This window comes from Amphimedon queenslandica, unplaced genomic scaffold (genome assembly GCF_000090795.2).
Source record: "Amphimedon queenslandica unplaced genomic scaffold, v1.1 AMPQUscaffold_13479, whole genome shotgun sequence".
Lineage (NCBI taxonomy): Eukaryota > Metazoa > Porifera > Demospongiae > Haplosclerida > Niphatidae > Amphimedon > Amphimedon queenslandica.
The window spans coordinates 365,106-388,240 of record NW_003546285.1 but is presented as its reverse complement, the minus strand read 5'-3'; the positions used below and the strand labels follow the sequence as shown (position 1 = coordinate 388,240).

At 36.6% G+C, this 23,135-nt stretch overlaps 4 protein-coding genes across 4 annotated transcripts in view; 2 read left to right on the top strand and 2 right to left on the bottom strand.

Annotated features, from left to right (window-relative positions):
* The window catches only part of LOC100641797 (ER degradation-enhancing alpha-mannosidase-like protein 3), an 8,239-nt gene extending 1,954 nt beyond the window's left edge, over nt 1-6,285 (bottom strand). The window contains exons 1-10 of the mRNA XM_019994261.1: nt 6,082-6,285; nt 5,982-6,027; nt 5,817-5,917; nt 5,417-5,456; nt 5,234-5,346; nt 4,215-4,371; nt 2,791-2,913; nt 2,631-2,736; nt 2,099-2,196; nt 1,763-1,888 (exon numbers count right to left, since the gene is read on the bottom strand). Of these exons, the coding sequence (XP_019849820.1) occupies nt 1,763-1,888; nt 2,099-2,196; nt 2,631-2,736; nt 2,791-2,913; nt 4,215-4,371; nt 5,234-5,346; nt 5,417-5,456; nt 5,817-5,917; nt 5,982-6,027; nt 6,082-6,194 (1,023 nt within the window). The 5' untranslated portion in view covers nt 6,195-6,285. The remainder of the gene's footprint in view (nt 1-1,762; nt 1,889-2,098; nt 2,197-2,630; nt 2,737-2,790; nt 2,914-4,214; nt 4,372-5,233; nt 5,347-5,416; nt 5,457-5,816; nt 5,918-5,981; nt 6,028-6,081) is intronic.
* A 76-nt stretch (nt 6,286-6,361) lies between these two features.
* Nucleotides 6,362-7,652, top strand: LOC105312044 (polyprenol reductase-like). The gene is made up of 2 exons (XM_019994262.1): nt 6,362-6,603; nt 6,651-7,652. The coding sequence occupies exons 1-2, from the start codon at nt 6,425-6,427 to the stop codon at nt 7,387-7,389; spliced, it is 918 nt and encodes a 305-aa protein (XP_019849821.1). The 5' UTR covers nt 6,362-6,424; the 3' UTR covers nt 7,390-7,652.
* A 377-nt stretch (nt 7,653-8,029) lies between these two features.
* On the bottom strand, nt 8,030-22,387 carry Notch (neurogenic locus notch homolog). The gene is given in 14 exon segments (NM_001279299.1): nt 8,030-9,169; nt 9,566-9,897; nt 10,150-10,297; nt 10,454-11,409; nt 12,028-12,097; nt 12,191-12,260; nt 12,418-12,608; nt 12,680-12,785; nt 12,903-13,108; nt 14,250-15,412; nt 15,479-15,826; nt 20,508-20,668; nt 22,046-22,100; nt 22,330-22,387. Coding segments are annotated over 14 exon segments (5,004 nt in total).
* A 240-nt stretch (nt 22,388-22,627) lies between these two features.
* The window catches only part of LOC105312028 (U3 small nucleolar ribonucleoprotein protein IMP3-like), a 3,984-nt gene continuing 3,476 nt past the window's right edge, over nt 22,628-23,135 (top strand). The window contains exons 1-2 of the mRNA XM_011404338.2: nt 22,628-22,832; nt 23,079-23,135. Coding sequence (XP_011402640.1) covers nt 22,696-22,832; nt 23,079-23,135 — 194 coding nt within the window. The 5' untranslated portion in view covers nt 22,628-22,695. The remainder of the gene's footprint in view (nt 22,833-23,078) is intronic.

Below are 23,135 nucleotides of genomic sequence, written 5' to 3'. Positions count from 1 at the left end.
TGAGCCGATTCTGAATGCAGTTTTTGAGAAATTAGCAGTAAAAGTGTATTGCTTTAACATTATACATACATCAATAGTACAAGTGATAGTATTCAAGAATGACACTCCTACCAATAGTATATATGATGTAGTATTTTGTACATTGGTCACACAGTCACTAGTAAAGACATACGTAGTTTTTAGTATCATGAGGTAATGTTATTTAACTGTGTGTGTGTGCATACAACCAGCAAAAATCATGTTATATGTCAATATTTTAATTCCTTGAAGGGCAGTGTCTATATATTATCTTACTCACTCATTATGGCTTTCAAGTATGTACATGCTCCACTATTAAAGGCAAGTGTCTATCAATTTTGATTTTTAATAATTTAAACTATGACCTAAGACTTACAGCTGGCACGTGTGAAACTGTTCCATGACATGCATGTGCACTAAGTCCATTAACTAATGTTACATAATCCTGTGTATGTATCCAATAAAAATGCACACTTTGTATGCAAACATTTAATTTCAAACACTCCCTTATTTATACCACCTGATATTTTATAAAAATAATATATTTTTTATATTGAGTACAAGAGCCTGAGGCTACAGTGGTTCTCTAGCAGCTAGAAACGTTATACATGTACATGTACATTTAATTACACACGTAACTTGTCTCTGCTAAAGCAAAATGAATTAATGCTTCAAATGCTACATGTAGCCTGGCTTTACCCTTTAAATGTTTACGAGCATTTTTAGAAAAAAATTTTGGAAAGTTTGAGCCGATTCCGACTTGAATTTTTCAAGTTGTGGCCTTTTTAAAAAATATGCCAAAATCTGAAAAATACCCAAGGATAGCCCATGCTTTTTTCCAAAAAATGGCTAAAAAAATCACCTCCAATTTTTATTACATTTTCTGATACATATTGATGTCTTTATGCTGTGTAGAAAGTTTGAACAGATTACGACTTGAATTTTTCAAGTTATGGCCATTTTAAAAAATATGCCAAAATCTGAAAAATATCCAAGGCTATAGCCCATGCTTTTTTCAAAAAATGGCTAAAAAATCACCTCCAATTTTTATTACATTTTCTGATACATATTGATGTCTTTATGCTGTGTAGAAAGTTTGAACAGATTACGACTTGAATTTTTCAAGTTATGGCCATTTAAAAAAATATGCCAAAATCTGAAAAATATCCAAGGCTACAGCCCATGCTTTTTTCAAAAAATGGCTAAAAAATCACCCCCAATTTTTATTACATTTTCTGATACATATTGATGTCTTTATGCTGTGTAGAAAGTTTGAACAGATTACGACTTGAATTTTTCAAGTTATGGCCATTTTAAAAAATATGCCAAAATCTGAAAAATACCCAAGGATAGCCCATGCTTTTTTCCAAAAAATGGCTAAAAAAATCACCTCCAATTTTTATTACATTTTCTAATACATATTGACATCCTTATGCTGTGTAGAAAGTTTCAGCCGATTCCGACTTGAATTTTTCAAGTTATGGCCATTTTAAAAAATATGCCAAAATCTGAAAAATACCCAAGGCTATAGCCCATGCTTTTTTCAAAAAATGGCTAAAAAATCACCCCCAATTTTTATTACATTTTCTGATACATATTGATGTCCTTTTGCTATGTAGAAATTTTGAGCCAATTCCGACTTGAATTTTTCCAAGTTATGGCCATTTAAAAAATAATTTATGCCAAAATCTGAATGGCTCAAAAATCACTCCCAATTTTTATTATAATAATAATCTAGTTGTACCTGTAGTCCAGGCCAGAAGGCGAGGAGTGAGTCCATGAAGTGCTTGCTTGGTTTAGCTGGTGAGTTCATGTTGACTCCCAATAGAAATGGACCGTTTGACACATAACGTTTGATAGCAGAATAATGCTACATAAAAATAAATAAATAACAACAACAACAACAACAACAATAATAACAACAACAATAATAATAAACACAAAAGAAAGAAGGGACTACATGTATATACCGTTATTATTATTATTATTATTATTATTATTATTATTATTATTATTATTATTATTATTATTATTATTATTATTATTATTATTATTATTATTATTATTTAATTTTTGTTACTTTAGTAAATCTAGTGAGGTAGTCTTTCTTTCCCAGTAGTATGTATGACTTTAGACAATACTCATAATATGAATCAATACCAGCTCCTACACCACTGTCTGTGTATGAGAGAAACAACATGATTATCCTTATTCTAATGAAGTGACTATTGCTACAAGTACTACATGTACATGTACATACATGTACATGTACATACATGTACATGTACATACATGTATATGTACACGTATGTATATGTACAAATACATGTACACATGTACTTTATGCATGCATGTAAATAAATGTTACTGTATACTATTATGTTCTATTATTTATCTATCTATTTTTAACTCAGACACTCATACATGTAACATGTATATGTATACTGTATATATGCATTTTTATTAATAGTTTAGTTTATATTATAAATGTACATGTACATGTACATTTATGTTCACAGCAATGTTTGCTCCATGTACAAAGTGATATTCATTAATTCTTGCTAGAAGTACACATAAATACATGTACATGTACATGTATTAATATACATTACCTTTATTAGTCCACTGTCCATTGTGTACATTCACTACAGTGCCAACCAAATGATTTGCCGAATGACGCAAGTTCCATATAGCCTCCATCGCCTGGTGGGCCTTTCTCTATTGACAAACCACATCTATTAGCAGCCACACCTTCAAAGGGTCTCCTCTTACCTCGTAGACTGGGTCTCCTGTTAACTGACTGAGGGCGGCAAACTCCATCAGTATGGTACCCCCACAGGCGGTGCAGGTAGTGTTACCAGCTTCAGTGTCATTCATACCATATCTGAGATTAATCTGTTAGAGGAGAGAGAATTATTACATTAGAAAAAGATAATGTATATTAGTATAACAAGAAATTTTCATGGTCCAAAATTTCGCAAATTCATCAAAAAATCTATTCCGTGTTTTCATTTTCACAATTTTCTGCCATTTGACCGACCATATTAAATCAATTTTTGTGGATTTTATTTTCGTGAATTTTGAATGAATCTTGAAATTCACAAAAATTTTGGGCCACAAAAGGTTCTAGCTACATGGTATTAGATGAGTGTAAAACATTAAGACTCAGCCTAAGCTAGCAAAAATGAAGACGATTGTCCATTTATTAAGTAAAGGAACTGCAAATAATTATTTAATACAATAATTAATTAAAGGGGCGGGGTGCACTTTTACAGCCACACCCCTCCAAAAAATTATTATAGGGTTGAGTTGGATACTCCAACGTGAACTGAACGTGAATAAAACTGACATGGCTACATTGCTGGTACTTATAGTGGATAATTTGTAAAAGGCACTCGTGGGTTGTCTCTAATTAGATTCATTGACATCCTGTTTTAACCACAAAACATGAAATTATGCTAAAGAACAAGCAAATGCTCTTCTTTAAAGCCTCAAAATTTACACTAACCATACATAATTATTGTTCATGACTATCTCCTTGCAGTAATTAAAGGGGTTGGGTATCACAATAATTAATTAATTAATTAAAGGGGCAGAGCATTACATCATAGTTAATTATAGGGGCGGGGTGCTCTTCACACCCCTCCAAAAAATTACCGGGATTGGAAACTCCAACGTGGAAACGATACAGAACAATAGCTATGCTCTGGTACTTATAGTAGATAATTTGTAAAAGGCACTCGTGGGTTGTCTCTAATTAGATTCATTGACTTCCTGTTTGATAACCACAAGCATGGGAATTTCTTTGAGAAAAGATTGCAGAGTATGTGAACGCAATGATTACTAAAGTAATCTTTATATTTAATAAATTAAAGAAATTATTTATTTCTTGTATGCAATTTTTAGTATTCTAATTCACAAACTTCTCAGTTGCTGCTTGGAGCTCGAGGAGTTCAAGTTGTTGGACTTAAGCTTACAATCACTACAAGACATTTAGATACATTTGTAACTTAATCTAATTGAGAATCCATAGATTATCGTTCTGATAATCTTGTAATGTTAATTATATAATGTGGAATGGAATAGGGTTAGAATATGAATTAATATGGTGATTGTAAACTTGTACAATGTACATACATGTACATGCACATGCATCGTCTTAATTCTAGTAGTACATGTATTACTGTTTGTCTTACTCTGGAATATGGTATCCCTGTTGATGTATTGAATGCTGGCAGTAGCTTATCACCGACAGTTTTGGCCATACCCACTAGTTCTCCATCGTACCACTGGAGGAGAGGATGGCCTTTAGACTTTAGAGCATCAGCAGCAAAATGAGCTCCTAATAGACCACTGGAGAGAGAGAGAGAAAGAGAGAGAGAGAGGGGGGGGGAGGGAGAAAGAAGTAATGATTTATCAGTATGATTATACATGTACAATGAGATTATTATCTGCCCCAATGCTAGACGTATATCTACATGTACATGTACTGTACGTCATGCAAAAGTTTTATTTGATGTCTCAATATGATTCCTCTTTATTAAAATACTATTTTGACACTATTAGGCAGCTACTATCATTCATCATTAACAATAGCCCTGTAGTGAGTTTTTGGCTAATTTTAGTCAAAGTGAGCCAAACCAAATAGTTTCATAGTAACAAGAACACAGACAATATCTGACATGAATAACATGCACATATATAGCCATATTTATATGCATGCTTAAAAACAACTTTAATAATTTCTTAAAGAATCTAAATTTCAACTGGGATTAGCTCAAACTTGCTACACAACGAAAGAACATGTACATGTATATACATCAGGAAATGCAATAAAAACTCTCTCTTGGCCATTTTGATGAAATTTAACTCATAAGAAATCTACATCTAATTTTGATTAAAATCAACTCATAGTTGATACACAGCATAAGGACATGTATATGCATGAGAAAAATCATAAAAATGCAGGATTCTTATACCTTTTCATTTTTGGCGAAATTTGGCCAAAGTCCCTGTACTGTAGTGCAGGGACTCTGGCCTAATTTTTGAGCAACTTAAAAAGTTATGTATACATGTACATGTATGTATCAGAAAATTATAATAAAATGGAGAAATCTCTCATAGCTATTTTGCCATATTATAGAAATAATAAGGTCCTATCTACCTACATGTACATGTATATGTACATGTACAACCTAATTGATGAGTAGCTTACCCTAAAACCCGAATGTTAGTCTCGAAAACTGATACTGTCAAATTAGCGTCGAACCTAACGTCTTTTAGGACTCTCTTCAGACCATCACTGAATTCATCAATAGCACCAATCACCTGGAAATAATATAGGGTTTACTGGAGTATACTAGAGTGCACTAAAGTATACTAGAGTGTGCGGACTTACAGCTAAAGTATCAAGACTATCAATTAGAGTTAGAGAAAACCTAACAAGAAATTAATAAATAATTTTTTTTAATAATAATAATAATAATAATATGAGTTATTGCCTGCCAACATGTAAATGAAAGTATAATTTAGGATAGACATTACAAATTAGATTAATAATAATAATAATAATAACTTTTCTTTCGTTCTTAAATTTCATATTTTTCTACATCTAAGTGTATGCATTTCAACCTGTTTTATTTCTAACTATTGTACTTTTTATAATAATAATAATAATAATAATAATAATATTTATTTCGCTAAATGTACTATTGTACATGTATCTCTCTCTCCTCCTCCCTCCCTCTCTCTCTATCTCTCCCTCCCTCCCTCCCTCTCTCTCTCTCTTTTTCGTTTACCTTCCCAAAGAATCATCCACGTCTCCTCGACTAGGCTCTCTCCCTCTCACTCTCCCTTTACAACTCAAAGGCATCAGTTCATCAGCTGGGTATGCATATTTCTATTCAAAAATAAAAACAAATAAAGTCACATTATATCATGTACATGTACATGCATCTGCTTACCATGTAATTATCGTACACGTGGAAAAACATCTCAACGACTAAATTCCTGTATTGAAAGAAAAACTCAAAAAGTCCTGTACTTAATTGAGGTATTGCATACTTGTATTTTTCATTGTCAGATGCCAATGGAGAGAAAGTTGAGTGTACATTTTGTCCTGAGAAGCACAATAAGAAGACTAGGACGATGAGAGATGGAAGAGCGATTCTCTCCATTCCGCCCACCTCTTTTTCTCGGTGGGTCTCTGTCTGTAGGTCTGCTTCCTATAAAGAGATCGAGAGGTACATTGTTATGTACAAGAAACTGGCAGAATTTCCTACAAAAACAAATTAATTACTCAATATTACTTTTATACGATTAATTAGATATTTAGGTATAATACGGCAGTAATTCTGCTTATTAAAAGTTATTAATAAGCTAGTTATAAACTAGTTATTAAAGAAAAATGGAGATTTTGTTGCTGCCATATTTTTGCTCAATTTCTCTGTCTCTCTTTTTAAATATGGTCTTTCCCTGCAGGGCAGTATTGTCTGGAATATTCCAAACGTTTGTCTACTATGGAAAGACGAGGAAAGAAACCAGAAGAGAGAACTTCAATCTTTTTGACATCACTGTTCCTAAAAAGTTAGAAATAAAAAATTTTAGATGCAAGTTTGGTATCACTTTATTAGGTGGTTTGCATATTTCTACCTGTGGGGTCTTATTTGGACCGTTTTTATATCCTGCTTGGCCTTTATCGATACAGCAGAATATGAGTACATAGCTTCTTTTCTCCACTTTGATGTCAGAGTTTTACCATTTGCAAAGCCAACCAAATCTATTGTTATACGAAGTGGTCATATCCCACTTGAGGTGGCTCTGGTTCTATTAGTAATCCTGTTACAACTTTTTAGGAGAACTTATGAATCATTTTTTATTACACGATTTGGATCGAGTCGAATGCATCTCGGCCATTTCGCCTTTGGACTGTTTTTCTACACTTCATTGGCACCACTTGCACTCCATCAGCTAGACAATGGTCACCAGGTGACCCACATCCCAATAAAATGGAGTTTTTTGGTGCACTGCACTTGGAAGCAAGCTGCAGGGATTGTGCTGTTTCTGTGGTCAAGTCTTCATCAGTTCAAATGTCACACCATACTAGCGAAATTAAGAGAAAGAAATGAAAGATATGCCATTCCAAAAGGAGATTGGTTTGATCATGTAAGCTCTCCACACTACACAGCAGAGATACTCATATACTTATCATTGCTCCTATGCAGTAACTGCCATAACTTGTATCTCCTATTGCCTCTCTTTTCCACTATTGGTCTACTGTTACTTTCAGCTAGGATCACTCATAGTTGGTATAAAAAGAATTTCAAAGACTATCCAATAGAGAGAAAGATAATAATTCACTGGCTTTACTGATTTGTAATATTGTCTTTTATAAATGAATGTATGTAAAACATGATCCAATTCTGATCACAAATTATTATTGAGACAAATACAGCGTATGAATATGGCCTTTTTCATTGAGACCACTTTAGTTTAGCTATTATAGATTGCATCCATTTTATTTTAATAATAAATTTCAACTACATAGTACAGTTTAACAGTCAGAAATAATAATAATAATAATAATAATAATAATAATAATAATAATAATAAAAGGTAAAATAACATTTACAGCAGATGTAAAACACGAATCATAATATAACAAAGAAGTACTAGTAATAAAAGGATAAAGAGAGAATAGAAAAAGAGGGAAATGAATATTGAAAATAACAATAGTATTTATTATCATTAAAAGTATCGTAGATTTAACTGTCAAGAGAAAGAAAGAGAGAGAGAGAGGAGGATGGAATGACTGAAAATATAGAAAATAAAGAAATGTGTGTATGATACAGAGAGAGACGGAGGAAAAATAGTTGCTCTTTACTTAGTAGTAGTAGTACAATGAAACATATAGAAGACACTAAGCATTTCACGACAATACAAAAATACAATAGCTATAGTCTCTATTATTTACACCAGTAAGCATGCACTACTATTATGCATTGTGAAGACCTCATACAGTGCTCTCGTGCGCATTGTAAGATACTGATATCCCCGGGAGATGCTGCTGATGATACTCGCCCTCACACAACTGGGCAGGATTGTAAGTGGCAGCACTGTAATCATATGCATAATGTCTGAGGACCGTAGACTGATGCTGGGGTAGGTACTGCGATGGAGACGAGGTCTCTACACTCGTCTGTTGAGAGCTATAGTCTTCCGGTGAAGGAGTTAGACTATTTATAATGTCGGCAGTAGGATCAACAGTATGAGGTTTTGGGTAACAATACTCCCCGACTTCTTTCGGAGGTGAAGGAAAGCACTGGTAGCCTGTCGACGGACTGTGGTTTTCTTTTGTCGTAAAAGACGTCCCTTGTCCTCCAGGGGATAGTCCGTTGGGTTGGCTTGACGATGCTAGCGGTAGAGACAACGGATCGGGTGAAGTCATTGGCGCAATCGGTGGACTATGGCCACCAGGTAGGTGAGCATGAGTTATACTCTGTAGGGCCGTGTTGTAGGACAACTGATCGACAGATGAGACAGAGTTTGGCTGATAATCTTGAGAATACCCAGTCGATAGTGGAAGGTGCTTTAAAGGCTGAGATCCAGCTCCACCCAAATGAGACGCAGGGGGCGTGGTTACGTGAGATGCTGGAGGCGTGGTCTGATTACTGACTGGATAGACTGATGGCGAATTAGAACTAGCCGGAGAATAATCCTGATGATGGGATAGGCCAGGAGACACACCCTCCCCTGGAGTAGAGTGACCGGGCGAGGTCTGCTCAAAAGATGAAATTCCTTGAGTAGCCGGAGAAGTGGTGTGAGAGATAGGACTTGGATAAGTAAAAGCTAACGATACAAGTTGCTCCAACTCGGCCTCTATGGACGATACTCTTGGAATACCAGGCCCTCCTCCTCCTCCTTCTTGATCAGAGTGTTGCATAAGTGGAACTCCTTGGTTAGTGGTAGTGGGTGGGAGGAGTCTTAGGGGATACAGCCCGTTTCGTGGTGGGAGGGGATACGACATGCCAATGGGTAGGTTACTGGCTAGTGATTGCTGGTACGATGGTGGAATGTGAGGGGAGGGTAGCCCCGGCTCCATTTTGATAGTATTGGCACGGCTGAACATTGGGTTGGCTGAAGATACGTGTACCTGGAAATAAAATTAAAAATAAAATTTAATTAGTATAATTATGATTCTGATAAATTTTCATGAAATAAATTAATTCATGCAAGTCAGAATAAGCTCAGGACATCAATACGTATCAAGAAATGTAATAAAAATTGGGGCTGATTTTTTAGCCATTTTTCTGAAAATACCCAAGGCTAATAGCCTTGGGTATTTTTCGGATTTTGGCAAATTCCTTAAAATGGCTGTAACCTGAAAAATTTAAGTCAGAATCGGCTCAAACTTTCTACATAGCACAAGGACATCAATATACATCAGAAAATGTAATAAAAATCGGGGGTAATTTTTTATCAATTTTTCTGAAAATATCCAAGGTACAGGGTGCTTTGGTAAAAAATTACATTTTGACAAAATGCCTACCTTGTGGTTATAGCTTGAAGGCGGTGGTGGTATAGGCATAGCACAAGACGCTTGATTAGCTTGCTTAAGTAGCTCTACAACATCAGCATGCTGTCTCTCATAAGCAATCTGCAATGGAGACTTATCCAGCATATCCATCAAAGTATTATTAGCAAAACACTCAAACAGTAAATATCTGACACACTCTGTGGCCCCTTCTCTACAGGCAAGGTAGAGTGCTGTCTCCCCACGACCGTTTGGAGCGTCTTTAATATTGTCTGGCCCTTGTTTGATGAGCATTTTAAGAGCCTCGATATTGTTTATCATTGCTGCCCAATGGACTGCTGTACGACCTGAAAAAAAAAGAAAATAATATTTTTAAAATGAAATAAATAAATAATAATAATAATAATTAATAAATAAATCATAAAAATATTAAAAAAAATAAAATAATAAATTATAATTATAGATAATAAATAAATTGTAGAAAATATTTTTAAATGATTAAAAATTATAATTTTAAAAATAATAAAAATAATCAATAAATAAATTTAAAATTTAATGTAGAAAATATTAAAATCATAATTTTATTTTATTATTCTTACCTTCATTGTCAGTGGCTGCAATGTCCACGTTTTTAGTGATGAGTTGCTGTAGCATAGGGTGATTAGCCATCTTGACACACATTATCAGTGGGGTCACTCCGCCCATGCTCTTCAACTCCATACTCGTCTTTGGATAGGCCAATAAAGCCTGAGGGAATACAAGAATGCACAATAATGCACAAGAATATACAGAGATATACAAGAATATATGAGATGATACAAGAAAATGCAAAAATTAAAATATAAATAAGGCAAAAGTCTACAACAATATACTAGAATATACAAGAATATACAAGACTCGTACCTTGAATGCTCCAGGAGTAGCAGCTCCAATAGCAACATGAAGCGCGGTCTGTCCCCACATGTCCTGAATATTAGGATCAGCCTTAGCTGAGAGCAGAATGTGAATATAATCCTCTCGACCAAGCTTGGCAGCCAAATGAAGAGCAGTCTGTCCGTAATCATTAGTAATATTAACGTTAGCACAATGAGACACAAGAATACCAACTGGAGAGTAGGGAGAGATGTGAGGTGGGTGGTGTCCAGGGTAGTGGCCGGGGAGTATCATACCGTCAACTGCACCTGGGTGGGAATAAGACGGGGCACAGTTCGTCATGAGGATATCGCGCTCGCTCTGATCAGATGAAGAGGAGGAGGAGTCCGTACGAACTGTTATCAACTTGTGTCGGTTTTTCTTTTCTTGTGACACAATCGCTATCATTAGAGGCGTGAATCCACCGGGGCCTTGCGCGTCCAGTTGACTGTGGTCCCTCATGAGTATATCCTGTAGGGTATTGTCGCCAGAGAAACGAACAGTCTCGCAATGAAGTGGAGTCCATCTCCTCAAATCTTTACCCCTCTCACCAATGACTGCTACAGAGCCACTTTCCTCTCCGTCGACAGAGACTTTAATCGGCTGCCATATGTAATAGCCTCTCCTATCAGTCTGGCTAAAGGAATCAGCTACACATTCGGGCGAGGAAGAGCGTCTATCCAAATCGGTAGTATCTTGTGTATTGGAACCGGAATTATTAGTCTGATCTCGCCCGTCAACATGCCATATTCCACGAGACCGGACTTTCTTTAATACTTTACCAACTCCGCCATTGTCTCTTACTCTCTTACCAAGAACCCCAACGACTAGTACTACTATTAGGATACTAACTGAGACTGATACAATGATAACTATTATTGAGGTAGCGGACGCTGAGTTGTTTGGGGGCGTGGTTGGGGAGCTTGGAGGAGGGGGAGGCGAGCCCTCTATTGGAAATAAAGAAAAAAAGAAATAAATTAGAATAAATTGATAATTAATTTGAATAAAAATATAGTAATAAATGCATAAAACTAAAATTTAATGCCTTAATTATTAAACATTAATAACTGCAAGTAGTAGGATTAATAAACATAAAGTAAAAGAACAAACATGGGAGTTTAAAAGTCTAATTTATTTTATAACTATTACATGTACATGTACATGTGTGCATCTCGAGGTCAAGTACATGTACATGTATAGTACAATGAGACAATTATGATAGAAATTTTGGCTGCTCAGCAATAAAAGATGACCTAATGTGGCAATGTGGTGGCATGTCCCATAAAATGGACTTTTCCTATTCTGACCACAAATGACATTCACAATACATGCACTGTATAGTAGAGCCACAGTATGGGCCAAGACAAACCACACAAAGTCACTAGTAGAAACCACATAGACAATGACAACTATACATTAGATCATAGAGAGCTCATGTAAGTATATGTACATATACTGTATTATACTGTATATACGAACCAAGTGTACTGGTATACATGTACATGTATGATTGTACAATGTATGTATATGTACATGTACACCACTTTGAAGTTTCCCTAACTTACCGATTGCTTCCACAATGCCAAAATCATCTAATTTCACACTGCCAGAAGATGCTCTAACAATCCTTATCACCTACAGGATAATAATGACATACAGTAGTAACAATAATAATGATAAAAGAATGATGACAACAGTAACTGATTCAATGTGTGTCATTTCCCTTACTTGTTCTATTGATGTGGGACAAGCCTGTACACAGTATTGAATGTTGATAAGCATGGTAACCTTCCAGTAACTACAAGAAAAATAAATAAAAGATTATAAAAAGTACATGTATTTCTTTTCTCCACTTTTCTTTCCTCTCTCTCTCTCTCTCTCTCTCTCCCTCCTTCTCTCTCTCTCTCCCTCCTTCTCTCCCTCCCTCCCTCCCTCTCTCTCTCTCTCTTTCTTACCTTAGTGGTGCATCAATTCTTGTATTATCAATATACATGCTTGCTTCTTCCTTTGATATATTGGAGTAACTGAGTACTTCAACTTCAGCGTTTATGAGGCGTCCCAGCGACCGACGAAACGGCTCAATGTGACTGTGATCAAACTGAACGCTCGGAAGAGAAAACAGGATCATTATGAGTGTACCGGGAAGCTAAAATTGAAAGAGAGAGAGAAAGAAAGAGGATGTTAATCTTACTACTATCAATAAATTCATATGCTTACATAAACTTGCTTAGCACAGTCAACAGTATCAAAGGGACATTGAGTAGTGTTACAATACAAATCACAGACACCATTCCCAACTAGACCAGAACACCTAGTAATATTTCTATAGGAGAGAGAGAGAGATGAAAGAAATTATTTACATTGTATAAGCAAAGTGAGAAATAAGTTATAATGATAAAATCCCCCAAATACAGTGTCTGTCTATCTGACTTTAACTTACTGTTGAGGGCAGGATGGCAGTGAAAACAAGCAGTCATTCCCATCGTAAAGACAAGGGGCATTATTGCACTTTTGATCACACACACCATCTTTATAGCTGGACCTACAGTCGGTGAAGGGACACTGTGACCATATGCTGGTTGTCCTGTTCCCATTGAATGTACAGTCAGAACTGTCATAACCACAGGCAGGGGTGAAACAATGGAGCTATAGGGAGAGAGAGAGGGAGAGGGAGGGAGGGGGGAGAGAGGAAGGATTAAAGAGATGGGATATGGGAGTCAGAGGTGTGAGAATGAAAATGAAAAGGAAATAGGAAGAGAAGAAGGCCAGAGAGAGAGAGAAGGGAAAGTCACAACAATACATTGACAACCACAACATACATGTATGCCCCCACACATCCTAACACACACACACATTTAGTTTCAAACATGCAAGTACATGTACATGTATAAAAATGTACACGCACACACACACAACTCTTCTCTCTCTTTCCCTCCCACTCCTTCTCACATTAAGCAGTCAAAACAAGACACAAGCACAAGCTATCAAAGGGACAGGAGTGGTCACACATAAACTTCATTACTACCTCTTTCTATCACCGACACACACACACTTCAATGCATCATTAAGTATACATATGCAGCTAATGGAAGAGTGCCATTGCAAATATTGGTTATATTATTACAAGTTGACAGACAAATTATTATTATTAACAGAAACAATTTATGGCCAAATAATCAAATGAGCGTAGGCTGAAATATGTTGATTATTGAATTGTATATCCACAAAACTTCACTCCATGCATAAAATGTACATAAAAATAACACAAAAACTTTGAAAAGTTGTCTTCTCCCCCCTCCTCCCTGGAATCTGTAAATCAAAAGCTACCACTGTTATGTAAATATTACTAGCTGTGTAATAATGCTAACAAAGATAAAGTTCATATTCTGTTTCTCAAACAGGAGTACACACTCATAAATAGGCTGTTTACAACTTTCCTGACAGCTCCTAAATTATATACTGAAAACTTTCCCACAGCATTCAGACGCCACATGTAACAAACATTATGAATATGAAGGTGCGTGTACATGTATACATGCACAGTGTAGCCTCTTTAGTAAGGACACCATTGGGTCCACACTACCTGTCCTTAATACATGCACAGTGTAGCCTCTTTATTAAGGACACCATTGGGCCCACACTACCTGTCCTTAATACAAAGGTATCCTCATTTCAGAGGTACTTTTGCATAGGCTTTTACCAATTGGGACATTACAAAATGTCGAAGCTGTGATACTTATAAAGGCTACACTGTGCTTTTAAGCATTATTAGCAAAGTGTAACTTACATCACAGATACTGTTATTAGCCAATGAAGAGCAGTTTGCATGAGGGCAGACACATTTAGGCCCTTCACCAGTCTCCCTACAGACCCCTCCATTATCACAAGTACTGTTAGTACAAGATCCATTATACACCTCACAATTCCTCCCAGTATAACCACTAGCACAAGTACAAGTATAGTTTCCATCTGTGTTTATACACATCCCATTCTGACAAGGGTTCGTGGAACATTCATCAACGTCCTGGGTACAATCTGAGCCTCCCCAGCCAAGGGGACAGATGCATGTTTTCCGTCCGTCCAAGTACAGACATGTGCCTCCGTTAGCACAATCACTACAACACTCCCCAGGGGTGAGTTTAGGGGGACACGAGCAACTTGGGTCTGAGGTTTGATTAGTAGCACAAGGATCAGTGGTGTTACAGGTTGGACCAGTATAACCTGTCTTACAGATACAGTCATTGTTTTGAGAGCAATGACTGGTACCACTAACACTGCAGCTTTTGGTAAGAAAACAGGTCTGGACTTTAAAGAGACAGAGTTCACCGTAGTAGCCTTCGGGGCAGGAACACTTGTCTCTATTTGAGAAGCTGTCAAACTGACAGTTTCCACCAAAGAAGCAACCAAGAGAAGAACAAGTTGTGTTGGTCGAAACATTACAGGTTAAACCGGTAAAACCAGTCCCTGAACAATCACAAGTAAAGGAGTTAAGACCGTCTGTACACTTTCCGCCATTTTGACACGGGTTTACCGGAGAACAATCGTTGATGTTATTCTCACAGCGAGTACCATTGTATCCTGGAGCACAGGAACACTGATAGCCATCGTACTGATTGATACAAGTAGCGCCATGAAGACAAGGGGAGAACCGAGTACATTCGTCAATGTCTCTCTCACATCTCTCGCCCTCGAAACCAGCAGAGCAGTTACAAGAGGTAGTGTAGGTGGAACCGTCGTCGCTGAGTTGAGACGAATCACATACTCCGCCGTTTAGGCACTCAAAACCGTCGCACGGGTCGGTATAGTTCTGACAGTTTTTACCGGAGTAGCTAGGAGGACAGGAGCAAGTGTAGTCCGTGAAATCCGACATGTCGTTGCACGTACCTCCATTAACACAGGGAGAGGGATCACAGTTAGATAGTGATATGTTACAGATATCACCAGAAAAACCTGGAGAGACAAAAAAGGGGGAAAGAAAAAGAATAATTTTGATCTTTATTTCACTGAATGACTTACCTGGTGGGCACAGACAGGCATTGGTCCCATTGACAGAGTAGCAAGTCCCTCCGTTTAGACAAGGGGACGTTCCATTGCTGCAAGGATTCCTGATCAGACAATTAGGACTTTGATCGAAAGCAGGTGGACATATACACTTGTAGTAACCATCTGATGTCAGTATGCAGGTACCTCCATTGTAGCAGGGGTAAACGTGACAATAGTTGACAACATCATTACAGGTAGGACCAGAACGACCAAACTGACATACACAGGTCTCGTTACCAGTGTACGGGTCGACTATACATGTACCATCATAATTACATGAGGTACTAGAGGTGTGATTGCACAGGGTTATAGGTATACGACCTATAAAGGACGTACAGAAAGAAAAAAGAGAGCGGGAGAGAGAGAGAGAGGATCAAAGAAAGAGAAAGAGAACAAAGATTAAAGCTAACACAATAGATGATACAATATTATGCACTCGCAGACTCTCACACACAAAAACAGGTGAGAGGCAGGGTTAAGTTAGACAGGACAAGACACAAGAGAGAGAGAGTATAAAAACAATAACATTAATAACTATTAACCATAACACTCCCATGCAACCTTCACACAAGACAATACAAAACAGAAACCACATAATAAACACACAGAAACACACACACACACACACACACAATACAACATAATATACGGAGTATATGCATGTACATGTACATGTAGTATAAGCAGAACTTGTATGGTATAGTTACTGTCTCTCGCAATCTAAATACAATTATAGTCTAATATGAGAGGAGCACGAAGTGAGTATGTACATGTACATGTACATGCTCACATAATGTACGTATGTAGTATTTTGAGAGGAAGTTAGGCTAATCAGATTAAGCTTTACTACTATTTTATAAAGAGAAAGAGAGAGAGAGAGAGGAAAGAAAGGAAGAGAGAGAGAGAGTGTGTGTGAGGAACAGATGCACAATCAACACTGATAGTAGGAGGTTCATATTATAAATACTTCACAAAAAGTTTACACAGTACAAGGAAAGAGAGGGCCTATAGTAGAGGAAAGAGCTCTCCAATCACACTTCACACTTCATGCAAGTGAGTACTACAAAACTGACATTCACAAAACATAGACTACATTGCACCTTGTTAACCTACATGTATATGTACAATGTACAATGTAATAATTGATAATTAACACTCAGCTAGCTGTACCTATATACACAGCTCATGTACATGTACATATAAAGTATAGAAGAATCTTAATTAGAGGCAGGGGAGGTTAAGGGAGCTGAAATCATAGCTCATTAAAGAACTAATGTTCCCAGCAAAAGCTTATAAATTATAAAACTACATGTGGACTAAATCACAAAGGCTCTCCACTGGTGAAACCACATTCATAGTACTAATATCATAAATAGTGTTGACAGAGTCATTGATAACTGGTATTAGGCCATTCCCAATGGCCACTGGAGAACAGGTGTTATTTTAATGTCATCTGGTGTATGGTAACGGAGTTGGTTTAAGACTAGGAAAAAGGAATGTCTTAGGTGGCTATTGTGAGTGATAGAGAGAGGGGGGAGGGATAGATAAATTGGAATAATATGCTTATAATAAAAACAAAGAGTGTTTGCTGCAATATCAGTAAAGTATGACCTTTCTCTCCTCTAATTGTGACCAAATGCAGCTAAAAGAGACAAGTTGATGTGACTCTAAATTTTATTATAAAAATGCAGAGGATCGATGGTGCATTGTTACAATATTATCATAGCCCATAATTAGAAAAACCAGTGAACATAAACAGGATTGCTACATGCATATTTTGCCTTGCAAAAATCCTTCATGAGCTCCAAATGCTGCAGACATGTACATGTATGTACATGTACATCATGTCAACATAAAATTCATATTTTAAAAGTATTTAAATTTTAGTGTTGTTTTGATATATACATGTACATGTACTTGTATACATGTACATGTGTTTTTGTGGGTATAACAAGAGCTGGTGTTAATGGTCAAGGATTGTGGCCAGCTATATCAACAGTCCTGTTTCTCTCATGGGACAATGGAAGCATTAAGAGGTAGGGAGTGAGGTGAGTCACTGTGAGAAAGTGGAAAGGAGAGAGAGACAGAATGGCAGACCAGTATGAGAAAGAAAGAGGAAACATATGACATATGGTTTTAAAGAGAGAGAGAGAGAGAGGGGGGGGAGAGAGAGAGAGGGGGAGAGAGAGAGAGAGAGAGAGAGAGGGGGGGGAGAAAGAGAACAATAAAATAGGAGGGAGAAGGACTATAAAAGAGAGTCCCAAACAAAAAGGAAAAGGAAAGAAGTAGATACTAGGCTTTAAAAAATAAACAAAATATATAATTTAATAGTAAAATTAGATTAGAAGAAAAGAGACAGGAAGTCAGTCAGGAGAGATACAGTAAAATTAAGAGATGAGAATTAAAGATAAAGCATAAAATCGAGTGTATGATAAAGCTTTATGTTAACATACAAGGCCAGAACAATACAACCACCACAAATAAATGACCACATCCACAATAATAATAACAATAATAATACTAGTAATAATAATAACAATGTATTAGTAATCACATAATCAATGCCTGGAATAAAAAGATACTGAATAAACAAGATGCAATTGCAATCAGTGTACATAACTAGGATATGACATGTTGTCATTAATTAATTACATTTATATGCATGTAGAATGAGATCATGGAGGGTCTATGACATTCAATGAATAAAAATATATTATACTAAAATACATATGTACATACATTATATATACACTGTACATGTACATATTGTCCCTAATATAAAGGATAAGGATAATGTGTGGGGGAGCTATTGGATAAATTGCTACTACAATCATTTAAGAAACATGAATGACTTCACTCTAATCACACATGAACAGCTACAATATACCACAAGTACATCCACAATGTATATAGCAATGTATTATATAAAATGGACCAAAGGCATGACAGTAATTACACGAGAAGTGAACACGGCAATTATGAGTCACAATAATGAAAAATAAATACAATTATTGGATTTATAGGCTATAAATACCATTGGCCATTAACCCCCCTCAACCAATACAATGGAGTACAGAGACAGTATACATGTAGTTGTAATATGAATTCCCCTTACGTGTATAATACACTGTATACACGTACAGTAGTACATTTTGGAATATAGTGTGTGTCATTTAATACTAGTGAGTGGGTTCAATGAATGCAGGCTCACGGACCAATAAGGACAAATAAGGACAAATGCTTTTATTGGGTACAAATTCGATTGATTGATGAAAGGTCCCTCAGATATGAATAACAGCAAATGAAAGGTATAATGTGATGTTGTTGTTTCGAAGTGGTGGGAATGGATAGTATAGTATGAATGAGATTAGAGTGAAGTTAGACATGGGCATGTAGTTATACGTGACCTGTAGTTAGCTATACATGTACATGTACACTGTATGTGATATTAGTTAGCGTGATTGATAGTGGGCAACAGATAGGAAATGGAGAGAGAGTGAAAGTGAGAGAAGGAGTCACAATAATTGTGTGTATGTGTAAATATGTTAATTATATGTATCCTACAGACTAAGATCAAGATAATTATTGCTACGATTAAGTTCTTCTTTAAATAAAAGAGATTACATGCATGTACTTATACTTGTGTACACGTACTTGTACATACAGTGATTGTCATGGTTTAGTGTACTACAAGAAGAGGAGAGAAAGTGGAGAGACTGAAAGTATAGTAAAAGAGAATGAGGCTAGTGGAGGGTGGGAGAGAGATCAATCCATTCTTATCTACCCACTATACTCATTGTAGTATCAATAGTGAGACTCTTATCACATCTCAAAGTTCTAGCTAGTAACAACTGTCCCTGCTTTCTTCCCTTGACTGCAACACATATAAAGAGGGCCTAGTTATGCATGTGAGAGTTCAAACATCACACCTCAAGGAAAAAGGCAATGCTTTATTTATAATACTCATCTCTTAATCTATGGCACATCCCTACTACAGCTACTGTTGGACTGTGAACTGCAGAGTAGGAGCTAGCTGATATTAATGTAGTGCATGGTGATGGATGGACAGTGTTATTCATACACGCGGGAATGCAATAAACTCCACAAACAAATTCTTTCACTTATAAAGTTATGCAGGCATGCCACAACTGTGGAGACTTCAAAAAACACACACATACACATAAATGTACTCCAAGCATTAGTAGTACAATACAATTAAGCTTCAAAGGAGCACTTAAATATAGTATCCAATCGATTATCCATCAAACTTCTCCATTGCGTGAACAGTTCTGTCTTATCTTAAAATCTTAATCTTTTCATCTTTCTCTCCCTTCTACCCTCCCCTCCGGTTCTAATTTGATAAACAAAATGTTGACACCAGGCTTGGCAGTCATCACAGTTTCAAAGCCAAACAACAACCATGGACTACATCTTAGCAGGCTTAGATATACATTCACTGTAACACACCCATACACACACACACACACACACACGCACACACACACACACACACAGACAACAGCATACAAAAGTGAAAGATACATGTAATTTCATATCCATGTACATGTACATACATGTATATATGATTATTATAACAAATTTCCATTCAATACACATAAGATGGATATGTACATATAGAGTAAGTGAATGATGTGTTTACTCATTAGTTATGGGCAGAGATGTTTTGTATAGTCTATATTGTTATACAATACACTGGTTCTCATCTCAAGGAGACATTTCCCATGGGTTCCATCACAGAGAAGACAGTAACTCGATAACCCCCAGTAGTGGAATCAACCATGAATATTCATAAGTTAGATACATGTACATGTACATCTTGTAGAAATAAATGTGCATGCATTGGACAATGTAGTAGAAAATTTCTTCTCTCTCATTCTCCTCTTTCTTCTCCTTTCTCTCTCTCTTTCTCCTCCTTTCTCTCTCTCTTTCTCTCTCTCTTTCTTCTCCTCCTTTCTCTCTCTCTCTCTCTCTCTTTTCTTACCATCGTTCCCGTCACAGAGGGTACCAGAGTATCCTTCTGCACAGTGACAGATAAAGTCGTTTCCTTCTCCACGGCTACAAGTGGCTCCGTTAAGGCAAGGATTGTTATTAGGGTTACAGGCAAATTCAGTGCAATTGGTTCCAAACCAATTCTGATCACAGCTATATTGGAAATAAATTAATATACATAAAATATAATGCATTGAGTCTAATATATATACATGTAGTTTTATATATTAAGGATGACTGGTTGTGTATTATGCTTTGAAACAAATGGAGAACATAATTGATGTCATGACGTGTAGTGGAACAAGAATAATAAACTTTTAGCAAGAAATATGGCAAACATTTCAACAAATTTTGTCAGCAAATCTTTAAAAAAAATGAAGTTATACCAATCAAATTATAGTTGATCATAAATAGCCAGAGTTGGCAAAATAAATACAAAATAGAACTCATATGCATGCACGTTTAAAATTTTGCTGGGCAAGGGTATAAAAATACGAAAGGCAAAGATACAAAAATATGCAGGGCAGTCAGCTATGGCATCACCAATAAAGGGAGCCACAACATCTGGAGCCTCAACATCAAACAGAAGGACACAAACTACACACTATAAATGATTTCTTGCAGCTATAGCTCTAGCAACATGTACACAGTACTCACTTATAACATGCATGCATTAATGATATAATACATTAACATGTACACGTAGTATAAATACAGATGGGCACGTAATTATAGACGTATCAATTATTTATTGTGTAACAAGTAGGCAGACAAAGCATTCATTTTAAGTTAGCTCATAGGGCACAGACATAGGGCACAGACATGCTGGCAAGGTTGTGGGTAAAAAGAGAGAGAGAGAGAGAAAGAGAGGGAGAGAGAGGGAAGGAGGGAGAGTAAGAGAGAGAGGAAAGGAGAGAGAAAAAGAAAGAGAGAGGGAGAGGGTGGGAATGAGAATGTCTGACTCATCAGGTACAGTATCAACTTCCTTGACCAGTCATACTGCAAGCATAAGTTAATTAATGCTATCAATATTGAAGAGGGTACATCTATATCTTGCAACAAACAGCAGCATATCATAAAATACACTTTTAACATGAGTTTTGATACATATGTATATGTAAGAGCACAGGAATGGGGGTTGTTGCTAATGAGGTCCATTATTTATACAGTAGATGACTAATAGGTCCGGATAAAAGTAAGTCTGTTTACAGAGGGGGGAGAGAGGGAAGGAGAGAGGGAGGAGAAGGAGGATTAGGGGCAGGACAGCTAGAGAAGGCAGGTGTGCAGCTAGCCCTCCAGGGACATTATGAACTCCAATGAATATATTAAAGAGAATGAGGACAATGTAACTTCATACATGTACACAGAGAGGGAGAGAGATAAGGAGGCAGAGAAAGGAGGGTTTAGCCTAGTCACGTCTATAAAATAATCCCCAATTCATTATAGTAGCTTATTAATAAATAAATAAAGTGCTTGTATCATACAAGTATAGATAATGTATTTTTGCTGCAACGAGGTGCAAAAACTTACATGCAAGTATTAGCACTATCACATGTACCATGAACACAGGTCTGAGAACAAGTGCCTATATGGTAAAAGAAAGAAAATACATAGCATTAGATTTAGGAATAAGTGGGCATGACTAAAAAAGAGAGAGAGAGTGCTGGATAAGGAAGAGTAGAATGTAGTACAGCCAACAGGAAATGGAAGATAGCAGAAAAATGATAGCAGGATTATTGGGAATGAACGGATTTTAGCAAATAAGCAAAGGGCGAGGCGCTTGTGGCAGAGAATGAAGTACAACTAAAACTCACACGAAGAGTATACGACCATACACGCCAACAGCAAGAAGAGCGTACGGGCTAGAGTCATGACGGAGAGGATTATCGGGGGAAGGGAGAACAAGGGAGAAGCAGTGAGAGAAAAGAGCGCTTATGGCTCAGAAATACTCAAAATGCCCTGGAGTGTATGGGCAGGACTAGAGTGACTGCCGAGAAGAGGGAGAGCTCTCACAAAAACACAACAGTCGAGAAAATGCAGAAACATGTAGTGTTATCATAGAGAAAATAAGATTTTTACCGCTTCCGTGCATTACCGCTAATTTCCGCATACTTTACTACTAGTGGGCGTGGCTTCGTAATCTCGCGCGTATTTTACCGCGATCTCGTGGTCCTTTAAAAATGGTGAGGAAATTAAAGTATCACGAGAAGAAGCTTTTAAAGAAAGTCGATTTTATCACATGGAAGAGCGATAGGGATCACAGAGAAATACGAATAATTAGAAAATACCAACTGCAGAAAAGAGAAGACTACACCAAGTGAGGAGCATTGAGTGGGTGTGGCTTGGGATTAATTAAGAATAATAATTATTATTAATAATTAGAGCAAGAACAAATTTGCCATTTTTACGAATAATGCATTTTGCGAATGACCATAGTTATCATGAATTAAATATGATAAAATTTCCATTGTGAATATAGTTAAATTATATTATTATTATTATTATTATTATTATTATTATTATTGCATTGTAGTAACATGCATTTTCTTTTCTCTTTCTCCAGATACAATCGGTTAGCTCTCTCTGTGCAACAGATAACGTCAAAGCTAAAAGAACTAGA